This window comes from Trachurus trachurus, assembly GCF_905171665.1.
Source record: "Trachurus trachurus genome assembly, chromosome: 13".
In the NCBI taxonomy this organism is placed as follows: Eukaryota; Metazoa; Chordata; class Actinopteri; order Carangiformes; family Carangidae; genus Trachurus; species Trachurus trachurus.
In genome coordinates, this window is record NC_139892.1 from 13,568,756 (window position 1) to 13,587,118 (window position 18,363).

Here is an 18,363-nt window from a genome sequence, read left to right on the forward strand (position 1 = left end):
CAGCAGGAGCGTGGGAGCAGCCTCGTGTGTTCACAGCGTAATATGGGCCTCTTTAAAGCTCCTGACAGACGGAACATGTCCAGCTGTTAGGAAGCCAACCATGAGCATCCTGACACACACACACACACACACACACACACACACACACACACACACACACACACACACACACACACACACACACACACACACACACACACACACACACACACACACACACACAGGCCGACACTTCCAACCCACAACAATGCTCCTCCACAGCTCCCTGCCGACACACCAACACACCTGCTGGGCAGATTTTCCAAGAACTGGGTCCGAACCGATTCCACGGTCCATTTGGGACAAAAGAGGCCGAGACAGACCCCCACCCCACCACCACTATTACTACCAGTCACCACCAGTCTGTGTGGTGTGAGAGCCAGGAGGGGCCCGAGGAGTGAGTCCCGAAAGGAGGTGCCGGCCGGCCGGGGTAACGGAGGTCAGAGGTCAGAGCTCAGCGTGGATGTGGGACAGAGGTAACGGGGTGAATTAGAGCGACGCCACAGGGAGGTGAGTGGATGTGGGTCAGAAGAGCCAGGTGACGCTGCCGAGTCTCCAACCACAAGTTAGAGAGATTTAACACGCAGCGGAGAGGATGAGGACACTGAGATCTGATGTGTCTTTTTAACGGGAACATGGAAAATTTAATTTAATTTAATTTAATCTAATATTTTACAGTCACACCAAATAAAACCACTTTCTTAAGGACGGCTTGTGAAAATCTTTAGATGTGAGTTATTGATAGAAATGTCGTGGCAACCAGGTTGGGAAAATATGTAGGTCAATTTACACCAATCAGCTGTTTTTATTAAAGCAGAAGTGAGTGATATATTTGTGTTAATATAAGTCTTAAATAGTTATATCTTCCGACAGCAATCACTTACATAGAGTGTTTGGTCTGAAACACGGGTCTCTCAGTCCCTCTGCTCTGCTCTGAGCCGAAGAGAAAACATTTATCGTATCCTACAGTTTTTATCCAATGAGGAGAGAGAACAGCATGCAGGGCTGTGTGTGCAGCCAAGGAACGCCGTGAATGTGGTGACGTAGCGACGAGGACTGTTATGGTGCGTTCAAGGAAACTCGTATTTTTCCGACCGTGAAGTAGTACCAGTTCGATCTGGTACGAGTTCACCGGTCGGAAGTTACGAGTGGCCGTTATAGTGACTTTCACCGGTAAAACAGGTCGGAAAAACACGAGTGGGTTGCCTGGAACGCTACAAAGTCGTAAGTTGTGACTTGAAGCTGTAATTTACGATTTCAAAAGCCTGCCTGGAACGCAGCATTAGCGAAAACGACCGGATCACTCACTTCTGCTTTAATATTATTGTCCATTTGAATCTTAATTTGTAGTTTTAATCATTAAAAGCAGTCGCCTGTTTTAACATCATGGCTGATTGGTTTACTGCTTACTTAATTTTCCATTCATTTCTTCTATTTTTATGATTTTCAGCAGCTCCAGGCAGTTTTAGGAGCTAAATCCTCATGTTCACAATCCAGCCAATGACTTTCTAACTCTCTGCTGTTTGGTCCTGGGCAGGTTTCACACACTACACTGAGTTTTTTGTGTTGTTTTTTTCTTTTTTCCACACACACACACACACACACACACACACACACACACACACACACACACACACACACACACACACACACACACACACACACACACACACACACACACACACAGCTGCTTGTTGAAGCTGGAAATGAGGTTAATGAGAGCGGTTTAAACCAGAAACAGAAAGTTTCTGAGTCAGGAAACGACTCTTTGAGGAGTTCACATGACACTATTTCACTTTACACTAAGGATTTAAACAAACAAACTGAACTATTGACAAATAATATGAAAAAACAAACCTTTAAATATCATTTCATAACCTGCTGTTATAGTTTTTCTTCTCATTATGTTTTTATGTTTTAACCGTCTTAGCTTCTGTTTGTCCATCGTGGGTCACGGTTCATTCACAGCGACGACCGACCTGACCAGTGTTGGGCATGTTACATTTGAAAAGTAATTAGTTATAGTTTCTAGTTACTTTCCCCCAAAAGTAACTGAGTTAGTAACTGAATTAGTACATTATAAAAGTAACCAATTACTAGGAAAAGTAACTATTGCATTATTTTTTTTATAAAATGCTCAAATATGTCAAATTTCTTTTCTATTTCATTACTCATTACTGAAAAAAGTAGTGCCGTTAATAAGGCACACTTCCGTCTACACCTTTTTGGTCCATGTTTTACTGACCAATCAATGCATTATACCACAGGATGAGTTGTTCTTAATTGACCAGATAAACTTCAACTTCAACTTAAACTCAAACTCAAACTCAAACTCAAACTCAAACTCAAACTCAAACTCAAACTCAAACTCAAACTCAAACTCAAACAGACGGGTTTAAGAGACGCTTGGATGAATATTTATAATCTGGCACGAGTGGAGACGACAAATACTGAGTGAGTGTGTTCAATCAAGACTGAATCATCTGAGTCTGTGGATTTCTTTAACGTTGTTTCGTGTTGCGTTCACTTACTCTCCTCCTGGCCGGGACACTTGACCTCCAGGTCGACGGTGGACAGGCACAGCTTGTTGGCCTCCTGCGTGGCCAGGTCTTTGGTCGCCGGGTGCTGCTGCTGCTTCATGGAGTTGCCGACGCTGAGGCGGCGCCCCACGGTGGTCACCTGCCGGTAGAACTGCTTCCCGGTGATCTTGTGGTCGAAGCCCAGCCAGCTGAACTTGATCTTCACCCTGAACGTCACGTTGAGAAAAAACAGAGAGGAGAGATTCAGCCAGGTGAAGGAGAGAAGAGCCGAGCGATCGTCTGGTTTTAAGGTCTTTCCTGTCTGAGGGGCTCCGCTGCATTACACTGGGATTTACTGTGTGTGTGTGTGTGTGTGTGTGTGTGTGTGTGTGTGTGTGTGTGTGTGTGTGTGTGTGTGTGTGTGTGTGTGTGTGTGTGTGTGTGTGTGTGTGTGTGTGTGTGATCTCTGTGGAGAATCCGGGATCAGTCCAGAATCCTAGTTCAGGAAGTATAATCTCAGATTCGCTAACTGCATTACAATGGCTGCTTAAGTGTGTGTGTGTGTGTGTGTGTGTGTGTGTGTGTGTGTGTGTGTGTGTGTGTGTGTGTGTGCGTCTTACGTGTAGTCCATGTCCTCGGGGCCGGGGAACGGCTCCAGGGGCCAGTTGACGAAGCAGTTGAGGAAGACGAGGCAGGCGCAGCCGGCCCAGATCACCAGGATGGTGATTAAGGCGACGCCGAGGTCGTAGATGACCTGCAGGTTCAAAACACCACACGTCAGCATCATCAGGAAGCATCAGTGGCGGCGGCAACAGTGTGTTAAATGTGTTAACGTGTTAATGTGTTAATGTGTTAGCTCACCTTGATGCCGGGGAAGGTGACGGCGGAGGAGGCGTAGGAGCCGATCATCAGGGCGATGAAGGTCGACCTCAGGTCTCCGAACATGGTCGGCAGCTGTGGAGACACAAGAGCGAGTTTAAAATAAACTGAAGGCGGAGAGCTTTTTGTCTTGTCTGGTCTGCTCCTCTGAAGTTGTTATATTTTATCTATTTGCATGTGTTGTTTCTTCAGTTACAGTGTGTTGCGCTCTCAGGGCCACCGCACAAAAGGAAACAAGAAAATCATGACAAGAACAAACAACAGTAAAGCGACGTGACAACAACAATAAAAAAAAACAAGGTCAAAAAACATTTGATAAAGCTGAAAGCAGCACAAACAGAGACCGAAACTAATGAATGAAATTAGGTCAGAATCAGAAACTCCATCTCTTTGCCAGATTTTCTGCAGGAAAAACACAGTTTGTCCTGTTTGTTTGTTTGTTTGTGGAGAGCAGCTGTTGTTCGGTGACATCACTGCCACACACACACACACACACACACACACACACACACACACACACACACACACACACACACACACACACACACACACACACACACACACACATATAAAAACACATGATGTTTACAGATTCATTGAAAACACATCTCAGCCTCGGCCTCGGCGTTATTATTACGGCATCTGAACATGATTTAAAATCGTGGTGAAACAGAGTTGGCCCCCGAGGCCTGAAGGAGGAAAAATCAATTATCCACTTTCCAACGTGACGAAACGCTAAAGCTCAGAGAGTGGCCCGGTCATGAGGGAGCTCCTCAGATTTCACATGGAAAATAAAAAGTCTATCAAGTGACAGAACAAAGATGTGAAGACCAGAGGGAAGTGACTCCAGCTCAGAAAAACAACTCACGCCTGTTTATCCTCCTTCAAATTAAAAGTCTAACTCAGTAGAATCAAGAAATTGATGCAACCACATGTTAAGCATTTCTGCAGCCTTTTATCTATGTTTTATCATTTGCTGTTATTCTATAATTTGAGCATTATCTTGCATATTAATCCTGTCTTCTTTATCTAAGCCTCTGAAACCAACGAGAGTTCAATCAGAGTAACAACGCTTCACCCTGCTGCTCTACATGTTATTGGCTATTGATAGGCATGCGACCACAGCGCTGCTGCTGCTGCAGGGTGTTTCTCATACTGTGTTTGAAGCAGTGCAGAGACAGAACGAGAGAGAGAGACTGAGAGAGAGAGAGAGACAGAGAGAGAGATATGGAGACTGGTCTTGCATAATGAAACTCTCAACCCGAGACGAGAAGAGCACACGCTGTTCTTAACCGGGCTACTTCAAACTGTAAACAGGCCTCTGCAGGAAGTCACAAACAAAGCTGCAGCTCAGAGGACGGAGAGAGACAGAGAGTGAGAGAGCAACATGTGGGCCAGAGGTTCATCACTGGTCTTAAAGGGATATTTCAACATTTTGCCAAAATGTTGAACTCTTAGGAGTAGGTTTGTTACCTTTAATTGTCGGTCAAGCTATTTTTAGAACGGCGGAGCAGAGCCGCGAGCTGCTCAGAGGTACGCTACGGAGGCTCATGGGATTTCTTGGTTTCCCTCATCAAACTCATCAAAGACACAATCCAACAACTCCAAAACGCTCTGGTGGACAAGTTGTGACCTGCACATTCACCACGCTATGAGATAATAACAGAACGTTACCAGACAGAGTTGTTTTAGAGGTAAATACAGAGACTGCTTGCTGAAAAACTGTCTCCTACAGGAACGCACATCAGCGGTTTTGCATGAATTTGCCTCTACAACAAGTTGTTGGATTGTGTATTTGAAGAGTTTGATGAGGGAAACCAAGAAATCCCATGAGCCTCCGTAGTGTAGCTCTGAGCAGCTCGCGGCTCTGCTCCGCCGTTCTAAAAACAGCTTGCATCAACAATTAAAGGTAACAAACCTACTGCTATGACTATAGGGATTATGGCAATGGGCCAATTTGCCAAAATGTTGAACTATCCCTTTAAACTGGTGCCATCTGGAGAACGGAGGTTGAACATGGTGAGAGTCGTGGGGGGGGTCTGCTGTTGTATTATTGTCTTTATTATTATTATTATTATTATGACTGTGGGTCATAGCTGCTGAGAACTCCCTCTCATTGTCCTCGTGTGTCCGTCCTGCCTCTGTTTTCACCGCGGGGGGGCAGCTTGTTAGTGGGATGGTTGAACCCTCTCACCCCAAACAAACGGATTAATTAGACCAAAGGTGAGCGAAACCATCCCACCCCACCCCACTGTTTCCCCGGAGCGTCAGTGGAGCAGAAGAACCCGGTTATGACACTTTTACAGGAGACGTCTCGCTGACGACGCCGGGGGTCAGGTGGACGACCCTTGGCCCAGTTTCATGGAGAAGACGAGAGAGGAAACACGGTCGGTCGGACCAACTCAGCAGAAGTCGGCGCTCAGCTTGGTCATGGCGTGACACGACACGCAGAGGTCGACTCGTGAGATCTGTGCAGCGTCAACAGGTTCACATCTGTCCACAGCTGCTGCTGCTGCTGCTGTCACTTCCTCATTGTCCAGACTGTGACCATGACGACGCATCAATTTTTAACGTCCAGTCTGTCGTGACGCTATTAATAGAGGAAGTGTGTGAAAGTGGTGACAGAGTGAGGAGGGGGGGGGGGGGGGGGTCATGGGCTTTTTATTTACTCCTTATTGATTACATCGCTGATTTTATACCTGCTGCCTTGAACTCAATGACCTTTCTGCAAACAATCCCACAATGCAATGCACTTCACAGCTGCACAACTCAACTCTGAGTTTTGTTTTTAAAATTTTTTGCCATTTATTTTTTAATTGTGTCGTTTTTTGTGTCACTTTTTGTTTTTCAATGTTTTTTTGTTTTTTTTACCAACAACCACTTGTTTTCATCTTGTTTCATAATCAATGCATTTTATTTGTCGATTTATGACACTGAAACTGTTTTAATCTGCTTAATTAAAAGTTGAAAGTTAATAATAGCCCTGTATTGGATCTCTGTTAAACTACATTGCTCCTATTAAAAAAGTAAATAAACTAAAAAAAAGCCTCATTCTCATTTCTAAATCCAGATGTTCAGTAAATAATAAAAGGTGAAAAGGTGTTTCCAGCGTTGATAAGTCTGTCTCTCCCCTCCACGGTGGGTGTCACTATAACAGACCCGGTTTGTTTACGTCTATGAATTCGCTCTGGGAGCAGGTTGGTTGATTTGGCAGCGTCTCTGTTGCCCCTGGCGATCACATCACGATCGCAGGTGAGAGGGGGCAACACAACAAAGTCACGTGAACGTTAAAAAACCACAAACCACCTGAGTGAGCAGAAGCCACATCCACAGAGCAGCAGCAGGAGGAGGAGGAGGAGGAGGAGGTGTCAGCGTTACTAGATCTGGGTCACAGTCGGCTGCTGAGACCACTGCTTCCCATTAAACAGAGAAAAAAAACTGTCACAAACCAGTTTGGGTGAGTCATGGTGAAAGAGGGAAGTGGGGATTAATGAGTTCAGCAGCAGCAGCAGCAGCAGCATCACGATGAAGTGTGAGTGAGTGAGTTAGTGGGAGGAGCAGAGCAGCTGTCGAGCTTGACGGGCAGCAGATAACAGTGTTTTTGTTGCCGGAGTCAATAACACATCAGTCAAGCGGACAGGTACGTGTGTGTGTGTGTGTGTGTGTGTGTGTGTGTGTGTGTGTGTGTGTGTGTGTGTGTGTGTGTGTGTGTGTGTGTGTGTGTGTGTGTGTGTGTGTGACTGTTAAACACCAGAGGACAAAGACTCTTGTGCTTGTGCGAACAGACACACAACCCTGAGTGATCACAGTAACTGTACATGGTGACAAACAAGAAAAAAAAAACAACCCAACAACCTCCACACATGTAATTCACGCTCCTGCTGTGAAATATGTGTGAAATGTGGCCGTAAAGGTGATCGCTCTGATAAAACAACACATTTTCTGTCACGCTCTGGCTCACGAAGGCCGTAAAAAACAAAAGAAAAAGAATAAGAAAAGAAAAACCTGAATTATACGAGATTCTTCATCTACTTCAGCCGCTCTGCAAACCTGTACTCAACCGTTACTGTTTATGGACTCCTTATATGACGAAAATGGGGGATCAACAGGGTCTCATAATCCCTGTGAGGTGTAAACAATTTATCTGTTTTTAGTGTTTTTTCCCAGTCATATAATCATATAAACCTGAGTTAAACTCTGATCTTTATGGGATGATATGAGATTACAGATGTTTGTTGTGTAAATACAACCTCCAGCTTCCTACCTCATTAAACACAGGCTTTTACAAAACTGCAAACAACGTTGATTAATCTCTTAAAACACAGTCATAAATATGTGTTTATGTGACGTGGGGATGACGAAGGGAAAAAGATGGACAGAGCTCCTGTGAAGCAATAAGGCCTCTGCTGCCGCTGCTGCCGCATTTACTTTGTTATTGCCTCTTCTCTCAATAGCTCTTTTGTTAGCTCACAGTGTGTCCATGCAGAGAGTGGACACACACACACACACACACATGCATACACACACAGGGAGATGGGCTCAGTGTTTGGACGGATCTATTTTAGGTTCAGAGCAGTCACCTGGAGATAAGAGATCAGGGTTCAGTTCGTAGCAGCAGGTTGTGCAGGTGCAGAGAGGTGGCAGGTGGTGGTGGTGGTGGTGGTGGTGGTAGTGGTGGAGGAAGAGGAGAGGGGGGTGTTGTGTGTTGGCATTTGTTGTAATTACAAAAAGAAAAGAGAAAAGAGTAAAATAAAATCATCACCCGAGACACAGAGATGCTTTAGCTACTGGAAAAAAAGAGCTGATCGTTGTGTTTTGTTTGGCAGCATCAGCAGCAGTTTACTCAGTGTTATTATGTGGGAACGTTTAACAAAGATTTAAACGTCAAGCATCTAAAATCTCTTGTGGTGTTGTTGTTCTCTTTTTTTTGTAGAGAAATGAACCAAAACACTTCAGACAAACCTTTTTGACAAAGACGTTATAAAAAAAAAAAAAACACTCCAGCAGCTCTTGGGCCCTGGAGCAACATTAAGTGTTTTTTTAACAGTGTCCCTGGAGTTCCTGGTAAAAGGTCTCTGGCATGTGAAAAGGTTTTTTTTTTTTTTAGAAAGAGCAGCAGTGAAGGAGGTTAAACCACCTAAAGACTCGAACCTGTTGAACCTTTTGTTACTGTAACTCATGATTCAACACAACACTGCTAATCAGACGATATACGATAACATTAAACAGTGGGTAAACACACTGCACGTTTTAATCATCATGTTACCACCTCCATTTTTGGCTCCGTTAACCCTTTAGCTCAACAGCTACGATTGCTATTTTCAGTACAGTAAATCATGTCTAACTGTCGCCAGATGTGCAAGTTGAAACACATTCAGCTCTGACTTGATCTTAGATGAGAGGACTGAGTGTTATCAGTTCAGAAAGAGGAGATTTAGTCTATGTGTAGAGTTTATGGTCATGCTATTTGAACCTTTTGATAATTAGAAAACGTTGGCATGCTGCTGACACCAAAATGTATAATAGGCCAACTAAACATCAGCATGTTACCACTGCTACTGCATATATGCTTCCCTAGCATTGCTCCAAACTGCCCCTAAAGTGGAACATTTTGCCCCTAAAATTTGAGTGCAGGTAAATCATCTACTTGTGCACGTGCAACCAGTAAGTCCCATCATAACATAACAATAAAATAACATTAAAATACAGGAATAGGCTACAGAATAAAAACTAAAAGAGTCTCAACAATAAGAAACGAGAATCCGTTTAAAAAGTCCCGACGATAAAAGTGAGTTTGACCGTCTGGATCTAAGTGTTTGTGTCTCTAATGTGTTTAACGATGTTAATGTTTTACTTTAATTTTTTTTCTTCTTGTCAATGATGGATTTGAACCAAAATAAATTTAAAGTTGATTAAAAGGCTAAATACTGATGTTGTTGTTAAACATTAACATGTTATCATTTCCCATTGCGTGCATGTTAAAGTGCTAACGTAAGTATTTATATTTGCTCAGAGGGGCTCGGCACGCTGCGAACGTGACCGTAGAGCCGTAGACTAAATGTCAATATACTGTAAAAACATGTTCGCCCCTGTTTACTTTAAATGTATCTGCATGGGCAAGTTGAAACCTGTCGTTGGCTGAGAACTGAGTGTTCAGGATGAAGACACTGAACCGTGATGTGACTCACTTCTTTATAACAAGTGTATTTACTCAATCTGTCGTCTATTCAACTGCCTAGACAACGGTCGGATTTAACTGCTTTTAAAACCTTCTATGGCTTTTAACACTTAAGATAGTTGTGCCATGTTTGTCTTTTATACTGTTGTCCTGGAAATGTTATTATTATGCTATTGCTCTTTAACTGGTTTGTTATTTTATTGTAAAGCTCTCTGGCAAAATATAAAGCAAAATGGCTTTCAACACTTAAAATTGATGTGCAATGTTTACTGTTGGTTTTTATTTTATTGTAACGCCATTTGGTCACAATTTGAGCTGTTTTAAAGAGCTATACAATACAATAAATCTTGATTGATTGATTAACTGGTTGGTTGGTTGGTTGGTTGGTTGGTTTATTGATTGATTGATTGAACTCATCTCTTTTTGTGCTAAGTGGTCCGGGAGGTAATATAGCCGACATATTACTGTAAAGATGTTTCAGTGAATGAGCTTGAATCTATTTTATCAACACATCACTCCAGTTTTAAATTCTCTCCATTGGTTCCCAATTAAGTTCAGAATTGATTTTAAGATTTGACTTACTGTATTGTTTTTAAATCTCTTAATGGTGCTGCCCCTCCCTATATTTCTTACATACTCACTCAGTATACACCAGACAGACGCCTTAGATCTTCATGTAAAGTCTCCAACGTCTCCAACAATATCTTCCTTTACAAACTAAAAACATATCTCTTCTCACAAGCTTTTAATTTGTTTTTTTTCCTTTAAACATATTGGCTTTTGTTTCAATATGACACATTGCGTTTATGCTCATCATATGAAATGTGCTGAGTTGACATTGACTTTGACGTTTATTTCCAACCAGTTCAGATAACTAAAGTTTCCCTTGTGAGTGCAAAACCTCTCGGCTGCCCTGCACTTCCTCACACACACTCGGGATAAGATTGTGTGCTGAGGTGTTGAAAAAGGCAAAAGGAAGAAGGGGGCCAAGTCGAGTGTGAGGTGACAAAGAGAAAAAAAAAACATGCTGAAACGTCCTGAAGTCAGTCAGGCGGCTGGTGGGAGATGAGAAAGAGAGAGGAAAAAAAAAAAAGAGGAAACTGCACCAAGCCATTCATTCGAGAGGAAAGGAACAGAGAAATGAAATGGGGAAGGAGCGCTATGGAAACTCCAGCTGCCTGCCGCTGGCTCACCGAGAACCAGCTCTGACCGGTCCTGTCCTGTCCTGACGCACAGGATGAGACTCCATCCATCAGAGCAGAGCAGCCAAGTAAGACTGCGAGATTAGCAAACACCAGCTGACGGCACACGGACGCCAGGCTGCATACCTCCATCGGCCTGACGTCATGTTCTCCAGACGTCTCAGGAGCTTTTATATATATATATATATGTATATATATATATATATATATATATATATATATATATATATATATATATATATATATATATATATATATATATATATATATATATATATATATATATATACACACACACACACACACACACAGCTCTGGAAAACATCAAGAGACCACTCCAACATGTTCCTAGTAAATCAGCTTCTCTACTTGTTTGGCAGCACAACTCACTCTACTCAACCAAATCATATTTAATGAAGATCATAAAAAACACTGTGATTTGTTCTGAACTCTCCTTAAGACGTAAAAAAAAAAAAAAAAAAAAGTGTTGTGTTGTTTAAAAATGATGAACTTGTTTTCTTTTGCATTATTATTATTAATCGAGGGCTGAAAAGACTGGAACTTTTTTTGTTTGTTTTGACCAGTTGCCATTTTCTGCAAATAAATGTTTTTAAAGGGATAGTTCAACATTTCGGCAACTCCTCCTCTCACCATAACCCTTATAGTCATGGCAGTAGGTTCATTACCTTTGATTATCGGTGCATGTTGTTTTGAGATCAGCGGAGCAGAGACGTGAGCTGCTCAGTGAACACAGTCGAGGTGAATGGTACAGGTTCCCTGTCCCTCATCAAACTCATCAAATACACAATCCAACAACTCCAAAACGCTCTGGTGGACAAGTTGTGACCTGCACATTCACCACGATATGAGATAATAACGGAACGTTACCAGACAGAGTTGTTTTAGAGGCAAACGCAGCCAGAACTACTTTCCAGACTCGACTGCTGGGCGGAGTGATTTCAAAAGCACAAGTTGTTCCAAGTATTTGCTTCATGTGTCATAATGTTCGTACTGTAATTATACGTGATTATCTCATAGCGTGGTGAATGTGCAGGTCACAACTTGTCTACCAGAGCGTTTTAGAGTTGTTGGATTGTGTATTTGATGGGTTTTGAGGGACAGGGGACCTGTACCGTTCACCTCCATTGTGTTCACTGAGCATCTCACGTCTCTGCCCCGCCGATCTCAAAACAACATGCACCAATAATTAAAGGTAATGAACCTACTGCTATGAATATGGGGATTATGGTGATCGGAGGATCTGACTAACTGTTGAATTATCCCTTTAGATGACAATAATTTTATTTCAAATTCGGGAGAAATGTTGTCAGTAGTAAATAGAAGAAAACAAAAGTTTTCGTTTTATAAATAGAAAAACCAGCCAGAGAAACAGATCATTTTGAAGTGGTCTCTCTAATCTTTTTTCCACAGCTGTACTGGAGTGGAACCAGAGGTGGTGTTAGGACCCTCGCTCTCTGCGTCTGGAAGGGATTTACAGACATGATGGAAAACATGAAAACACCTAAAACCCACCAACACCTGGTGGAGCAGATTCACACCGCTACATAAATCCTGAGCCCGGTATCAACAACAACCAGCAGCAGCAGCAGCAGCCTGTGTCTGTCTGCTCGCTGCGCTCCAATCTCATATTTCTGAGCTAACTCTTGACCTTTTGACATTCACTCTTCTCACATCATCATCTTTTTTTCCTTCTTCTTCTTTTTTCCTTTCTCCCCCTCGGTCGGTCACATGCATGAAACAGAGCATATACTGTCCTCCCTCCGTCTCACGCTGCCATCTCCTGCATGGTAAAAATAGTCTGCAGCCTGGTCTTCACCCGGCAGAATGAAGCTCTCTGTGTGTGTGTGTGTGTGTGTGTGTGTGCATGTGTTTTTGTATATATTTTCCAGCCAAACACGCCCAGAAACCCGAGGTTAAAAGCTCATTCAATAAGGATTTCTCCACTAAAAAAAACCAAAACATTGACAGCCAGTTTGTTTGTTGGCAGGAAAAGACAATCAGTGGAGCAGCAAAAGCAAAGCAGGCGCTAAGAGTGGTCGACTACCAGATGGTCGGGTGGTGATGACACAGATATTTTATAAAAGAACGAGAAAAAAGAAGATTTAAAAAAAGGGAGGGGGGGGGGGGGGGGGGGGGGGGGGGGTTGTTGAGGAAGTAGAACATGTTAAGGCCGCTGACAGAAAGTAGAAAAAAAAGACCTGTGGAGACCAAACCCAGGAAGCAGAGGGGGCTCGGGCACGTGCAACCAACGAGACGAGGAACAAGAGGAGGAGCTTTGTGTGCAGCCGTGGGAGTGTGTGTGTGTGTGTCTATATGTGTGTGTGTGTGTGTGTATTGTTGTTTTTTCTGTAACATGAAGCTGTTTACAAGATTAGAATGAGAGGAATGACTCCTCCTGTTCTCCTTCTTCTTCTTCTCGCTCCCTGTTTTCTCTGGTTGGTTGGAACGGCGAGTGCTGAGTTTGCATCCACAGGAGGGGAATGAGGAAGTGAAGCAACGAGAGATAAAGAGAGGGAATAACAAAGGAAAGTGAGGGAAGGAGCCAAAGAAAAGACAGAAAGAAAGAAAGAAAGAAAGAAAGAAAGAAAGAAAGAAAGAAAGAAAGAAAGAAAGTGGTGCAAGAATAAGACGGAGGAAATCTCAAGTTTCGGGTCCAAACACACTAGTTGGGTGGGTCACCTCGACCTGCGGAGTTTCAATTACCCATCATGCATCAGATGCTGCTTCACCCCCCCCCCCCCACACACACACACACACACTCCCCCCCACCTGAGGAATAAAGGTTACAGCTTTCTTAAAATAGTTGTTTTCCTCGGTAACGGCCCCCTGACCCAGAGCCTCAGGAACAGGACGGAGGAGGAGGAGGAGGACGGGAAAAGTCCGAGCATCAACACACACACACGCACACACGCACACACGCACACACGCACACACGCACAACTCAACACATACACATACACACACAGACACACAACTGAACTCAACACACACACTTACTGCTTGAGACAGCAGCATAAATGAAACATTTGCTGAGGCCTGCAGGGAGCCGCTCCACAGCAGCTAAAACAACACACACACACAATGACACACACTGACACACACATGGTACCGACGTGTTGTACAGTAACAGTAGAGTAACTCTCCTCGGCCTCGGCTTGTGTGTGTGCGTGTGTGTGTGAGAGAGAGAGAGAGAGAGAGAGAGAGAGAGAGAGAGAGAGAGAGAGAGAGAGAGAGAGAGAGAGAGAGAGAGAGAGAGCAGCTGAAACCGGAGAAGACGAAAACAAGCGAGACTAAAGAGTGGGAAGCAATGAGGGTGGGAGTGGTGGTGGGTGAGGGAGGAGGGGAGGGGTGGGGGGGGGTGGGGGGTGTCAGTCTGGGTCCCAGTCGGCCGCCTGAATAGGAAACTGAAAAGCATGGGTGTGGAGATACACACACACACTTATACACACACACTCTGTTCCCCTGTCGCTGCTTCCTGTTTGCCTCCTCAGTGACAGTCTGTCTCAGCTCCCACCGAGCTCTGTGATAATAAACCAACACACACACACACACACACACACACACACACACACACACACACACACACACACACGGTAACTACAACAACCAGCCAGCCGACCACCTCTGATGAGACAGATGAACTCCCATGATGCATTTCCACCTTCAACAACAACAACAACAAGAACAAGAACAAGAACAACTCTACTCTACTGGAACGATCGAACATCTGCACAGATTTGCATCGTCAACACAGACACTCAAAAAAAACCAAATTATCGCCTTTAATCCGACTGTAACTGGACAACTGAGTGCATGTGAACGTACTGACTGAGTTGGTCCATGTGTCCTTGTGAGGATGAAATAATAATGAGTGGAGGTCTTTTTTTGGCTCCCAGCCAGACGTGAATAATAAATGACTAACGTAGACGTTTAACCACTCTCTCTCTCTCTCTCTCTCTCTCTCTCTCTCACGTGGCCTCGTCTCTTGTGATGCAGCACTTTCTCTGACAGATGACATCACCCCGACCACCGCCTCCCTCTCTCTCTCACTCTCTCCTCCTCTTCTGCTCCCATCCGTCCCTCCATCCATCCGTCCATCCAGTCTCTCTTTCTCCCAGCGGACTCCTGTCAGCTGTCTCTCGGCTTTATCTCCTCTTCCTCCTCCATCCATCTTTGTTCCCTCTCTATCTCTCTAATGCATCTCTCTCTCTCTCTCGCTGTCACACTTCACAGCGATGCTTTAATCCACTCTCCTGCCTTTTCTTTCCTCTTATCCCTCCCTCCCTCCACTGCACACTCTGCTTTTTATTCATTTACCCCTGATAATCACATCTGGGTTCGATGCTCGGCTGATTTACTGATACTGACGTTATATCAGAAATCTGCTTTATTGATTTAATCTTTTCTTTTTGTTTATTTTCCACCAGAAACATTAAACTTGTTTCAGTAAATGCTAACAACACATTCTCTAGCAGTATTATGCTGCGTTCGTACATGACACCTAGTCTGAACTCAGGTTTTTACGACCTCCTACTTGAAAAAGTGCAACCAAACGCCGCCTCATGTCGGAGCTCCTCCCACACGGGAAATTCTGAGAAAAAGAAATCTACCCACGACTCCTCAGAGAAACAACAAACAAACACCAGCGCAGAACCACTCGGTCAAACGATTCAAATGCACTTTAAAAGCCAAAATACATTCAAATGTCATGAAATATACAATATTTACTCATGGTGGCAGAAGTAAATTCATGTTGTTATTTGTCTTTGATTTTAAATGATCTGTTTCATTATTTTAAAAGGCGTCTTTTTTATTCTATAGAGTTTTTTGTAATATTTTAGTGAAGCACTTTCTATGCAAAGTTTGTACCGTTTTTGGTTTATTCTAGCGTACTGCGTCTTGAATGCTTTGAAGTTGGAAATTTATGTTTTCAACTGGGAGACTCAGATTTCCAAGTTGTATCGAACGCAGCATTATTAAACACAGCAGCATCACAATCCAGTCTCTCTAACTGGAGGACAAATTAAAACAGTGGAAGTAAAACATGTTTCAAAGCATTAGAATATGTTATAACACTACTATATAATACAGTATGTCTTGTGGGACAATGAATCCTTCATTGTTTGATGGCACCAAACTAAATCACTCTGTACGATGAGTTAAAAATGGTCAAGGAAAAATATAAATATGTACTAGGCTACAACATATTTAACACATTTTTATGTTTTCTAGAACAAATATACTCTGGCAATGGAGGGAACAACAGCCTTTTTAAATTGTGTGTAATTGTTCTTTTACTCTGCTTTTGTACTGTCATGGTCACAGACTCTCCTTCAGTAAACAAAACTGAAGGTTAATTTGGGAATAGACTGATAATTATTATCATTATTTAGGCTTTGTGTGACATTTTCTACAGATGTTGTTGTGGATTCTTGAATGATTTAAGTGCTGTGCAGCTCGGTGAATCGCTGCCACTCACCGTCAGAGACGTGAAGGTCATGCACATGCCTCCGAACCCGTTCAGCGCCAGAGCGAAGAAGATCAGTATGGACAGATCTGCAGCAGGAGAAACAACAGAGTGGATTAGAGCCACGGGCAGATGTGGTTTATTCTCTGCTGACTCAACAACGCACCTCCCACACATCCCATCTGTTGGAGTGGCACTGCACCATGAAGCTACACAACCTCTGTGCTGCTGTATGATACTGTAACTGCTCGACTAACAAAAGGCGCCATGATGGAGATCAGCAGCGTGGTCGGACTGCATGACGCCGTTAAAGTGATGAATGTGAGAGATACGTACTGTTGGGATCACTGGCTCCATAGGCGATGAGCAGGCAGGAGAAGGCAAAGCAGGCACTGGAAACACACACACACACACACACACACACACACACACACACACACACACACACACACACACACACACACACACACACACACACACACACACACACAGACACAGTCATGGGTTATATAGGAATACGAAGACAGCTGTCTCATATACATCATCATCATCATCATCATCATCGTACCTATACAGGCCAGAGCGGCTCTGCTTTTAACCTTTAAGCCCCACATGGACTAATAGAGTTCCACTTGCCTTGTTTTTTGAATGGGATTTTGGTAAAATACCTCAAATTAGGTCTGTGGTTAACAAAATCTTAAAGGGATAGTTCAACATTTTGGCAAACTGGCCCATTGCCATAATCCCTATAGTCATAGCAGTAGGTTTGTTACCTTTATTTGTCGGTGCAAGCTATTTTTAGAACGGCGGAGCAGAGCCGCGAGCTGCTCAGAGCTACGCTACGGAGGATAATGGGATTTCTTGGTTTCCCAAACAGGAAGCCTTTGTGTGCACAACTTTTCAACTCAAGAAGCTCAGACCACTGTGCATGTGTTTTCTTAAACTGCAGTGAGTTGACCCCTCAGGGCTACCGTAGGGATATTTCAACATTTTTGGCAAATTCGCTCATCAAACTCATCAAATACACAATCCAACAACTCCAAAACGCTCCGGTGGACAAGTTGTGACCTGCACATTCACCACGCTATGAGATAATAACAGAACGTTACGAGACAGAGTTGTTTTAGAGGCAAATACAGAGACTGCTTGATGAAAAACTGTCCCTAAAGGCAACGTGCATCAGCTGTTTTGCATGTATTATGTTAGATTCTTGTCTTGTTATTCCTGGTATTTGACCTTGTGCACTATTTCATTGTAAACTGTTAAGTGTTTTGAGACCATGTTGCATTGTGATTCTACACTTTAAATAAAGACTGATTTCCTCGTCCAGCCTCACCTGCCCAGAAGCCTCAGCTTGCGAGGTCCGTATTTGTCCATGACGATGCCCATGGGCAGCGTGATGGCCGACAGCAGGAAGGAGCCCACGGTGAAGGCCAGGTTCAGCATCTCGTCCTGGTCCTTGCAGATGGGCCAGCCCTTCATCTGCAGGTACTCCTCCTCCGGGCCCTGAGCCTCAGCAGTGGAGGCGTTGGAGATGTTGAAGCTGGAGCTGTTGTCTGGAACGAGAGAGAGAGAGAGAGCAGAGGGGGGAAGACGTTAGATGTAGGACATTTAGTTTATTAAATGGTTGATCTTAAAGGTAGAGTTGGAGATCCTGGAAAAACGCAAACATTTTGAAAATACTACAACGTGACATTGTACATGATTGGATGCCGTTTTTTGAGGCTTGTTCAATCGTTCCCCAGACAAGTTCTTTTTTTTTCATTTTTGTGAAAGCGCCTTTATTTACTCAGTTGCAATCGGGTGTTAAGAGGATTTCTAGCAGATTAAGATCTCCAACCCAACCTTTAACGTTGCGTTCACAATGATTGTACGTTGTTTTTACAGGATTGTCTGTTCCACAGGTGACCTTTTGTGAAAAAGCATTTAATTAATTGGTTGCGATCAGAGTGTGAAGAGGATTTCAAGATATTTAGTTAAAAAAAATGCTCCAGAAAAGGATCTCCAACTCTACCTTTAAAACTTTGTAATACCATTGGTGGCTCCAAATGATAAGGA

At 43.5% G+C, this 18,363-nt stretch overlaps 1 protein-coding gene across 1 annotated transcript in view; it reads right to left on the reverse strand.

Annotated features, from left to right (window-relative positions):
• Window positions 1–18,363, reverse strand: part of LOC310996427 (large neutral amino acids transporter small subunit 4-like) — a 41,790-nt gene that overhangs the window by 13,342 nt on the left and 10,085 nt on the right. The window contains exons 2-7 of the mRNA XM_083985819.1: window positions 17,642–17,861; window positions 16,642–16,697; window positions 16,318–16,394; window positions 3,420–3,512; window positions 3,179–3,312; window positions 2,571–2,785 (exon numbers count right to left, since the gene is read on the reverse strand). Coding sequence (XP_083841945.1) covers window positions 2,571–2,785; window positions 3,179–3,312; window positions 3,420–3,512; window positions 16,318–16,394; window positions 16,642–16,697; window positions 17,642–17,861 — 795 coding nt within the window. The remainder of the gene's footprint in view (window positions 1–2,570; window positions 2,786–3,178; window positions 3,313–3,419; window positions 3,513–16,317; window positions 16,395–16,641; window positions 16,698–17,641; window positions 17,862–18,363) is intronic.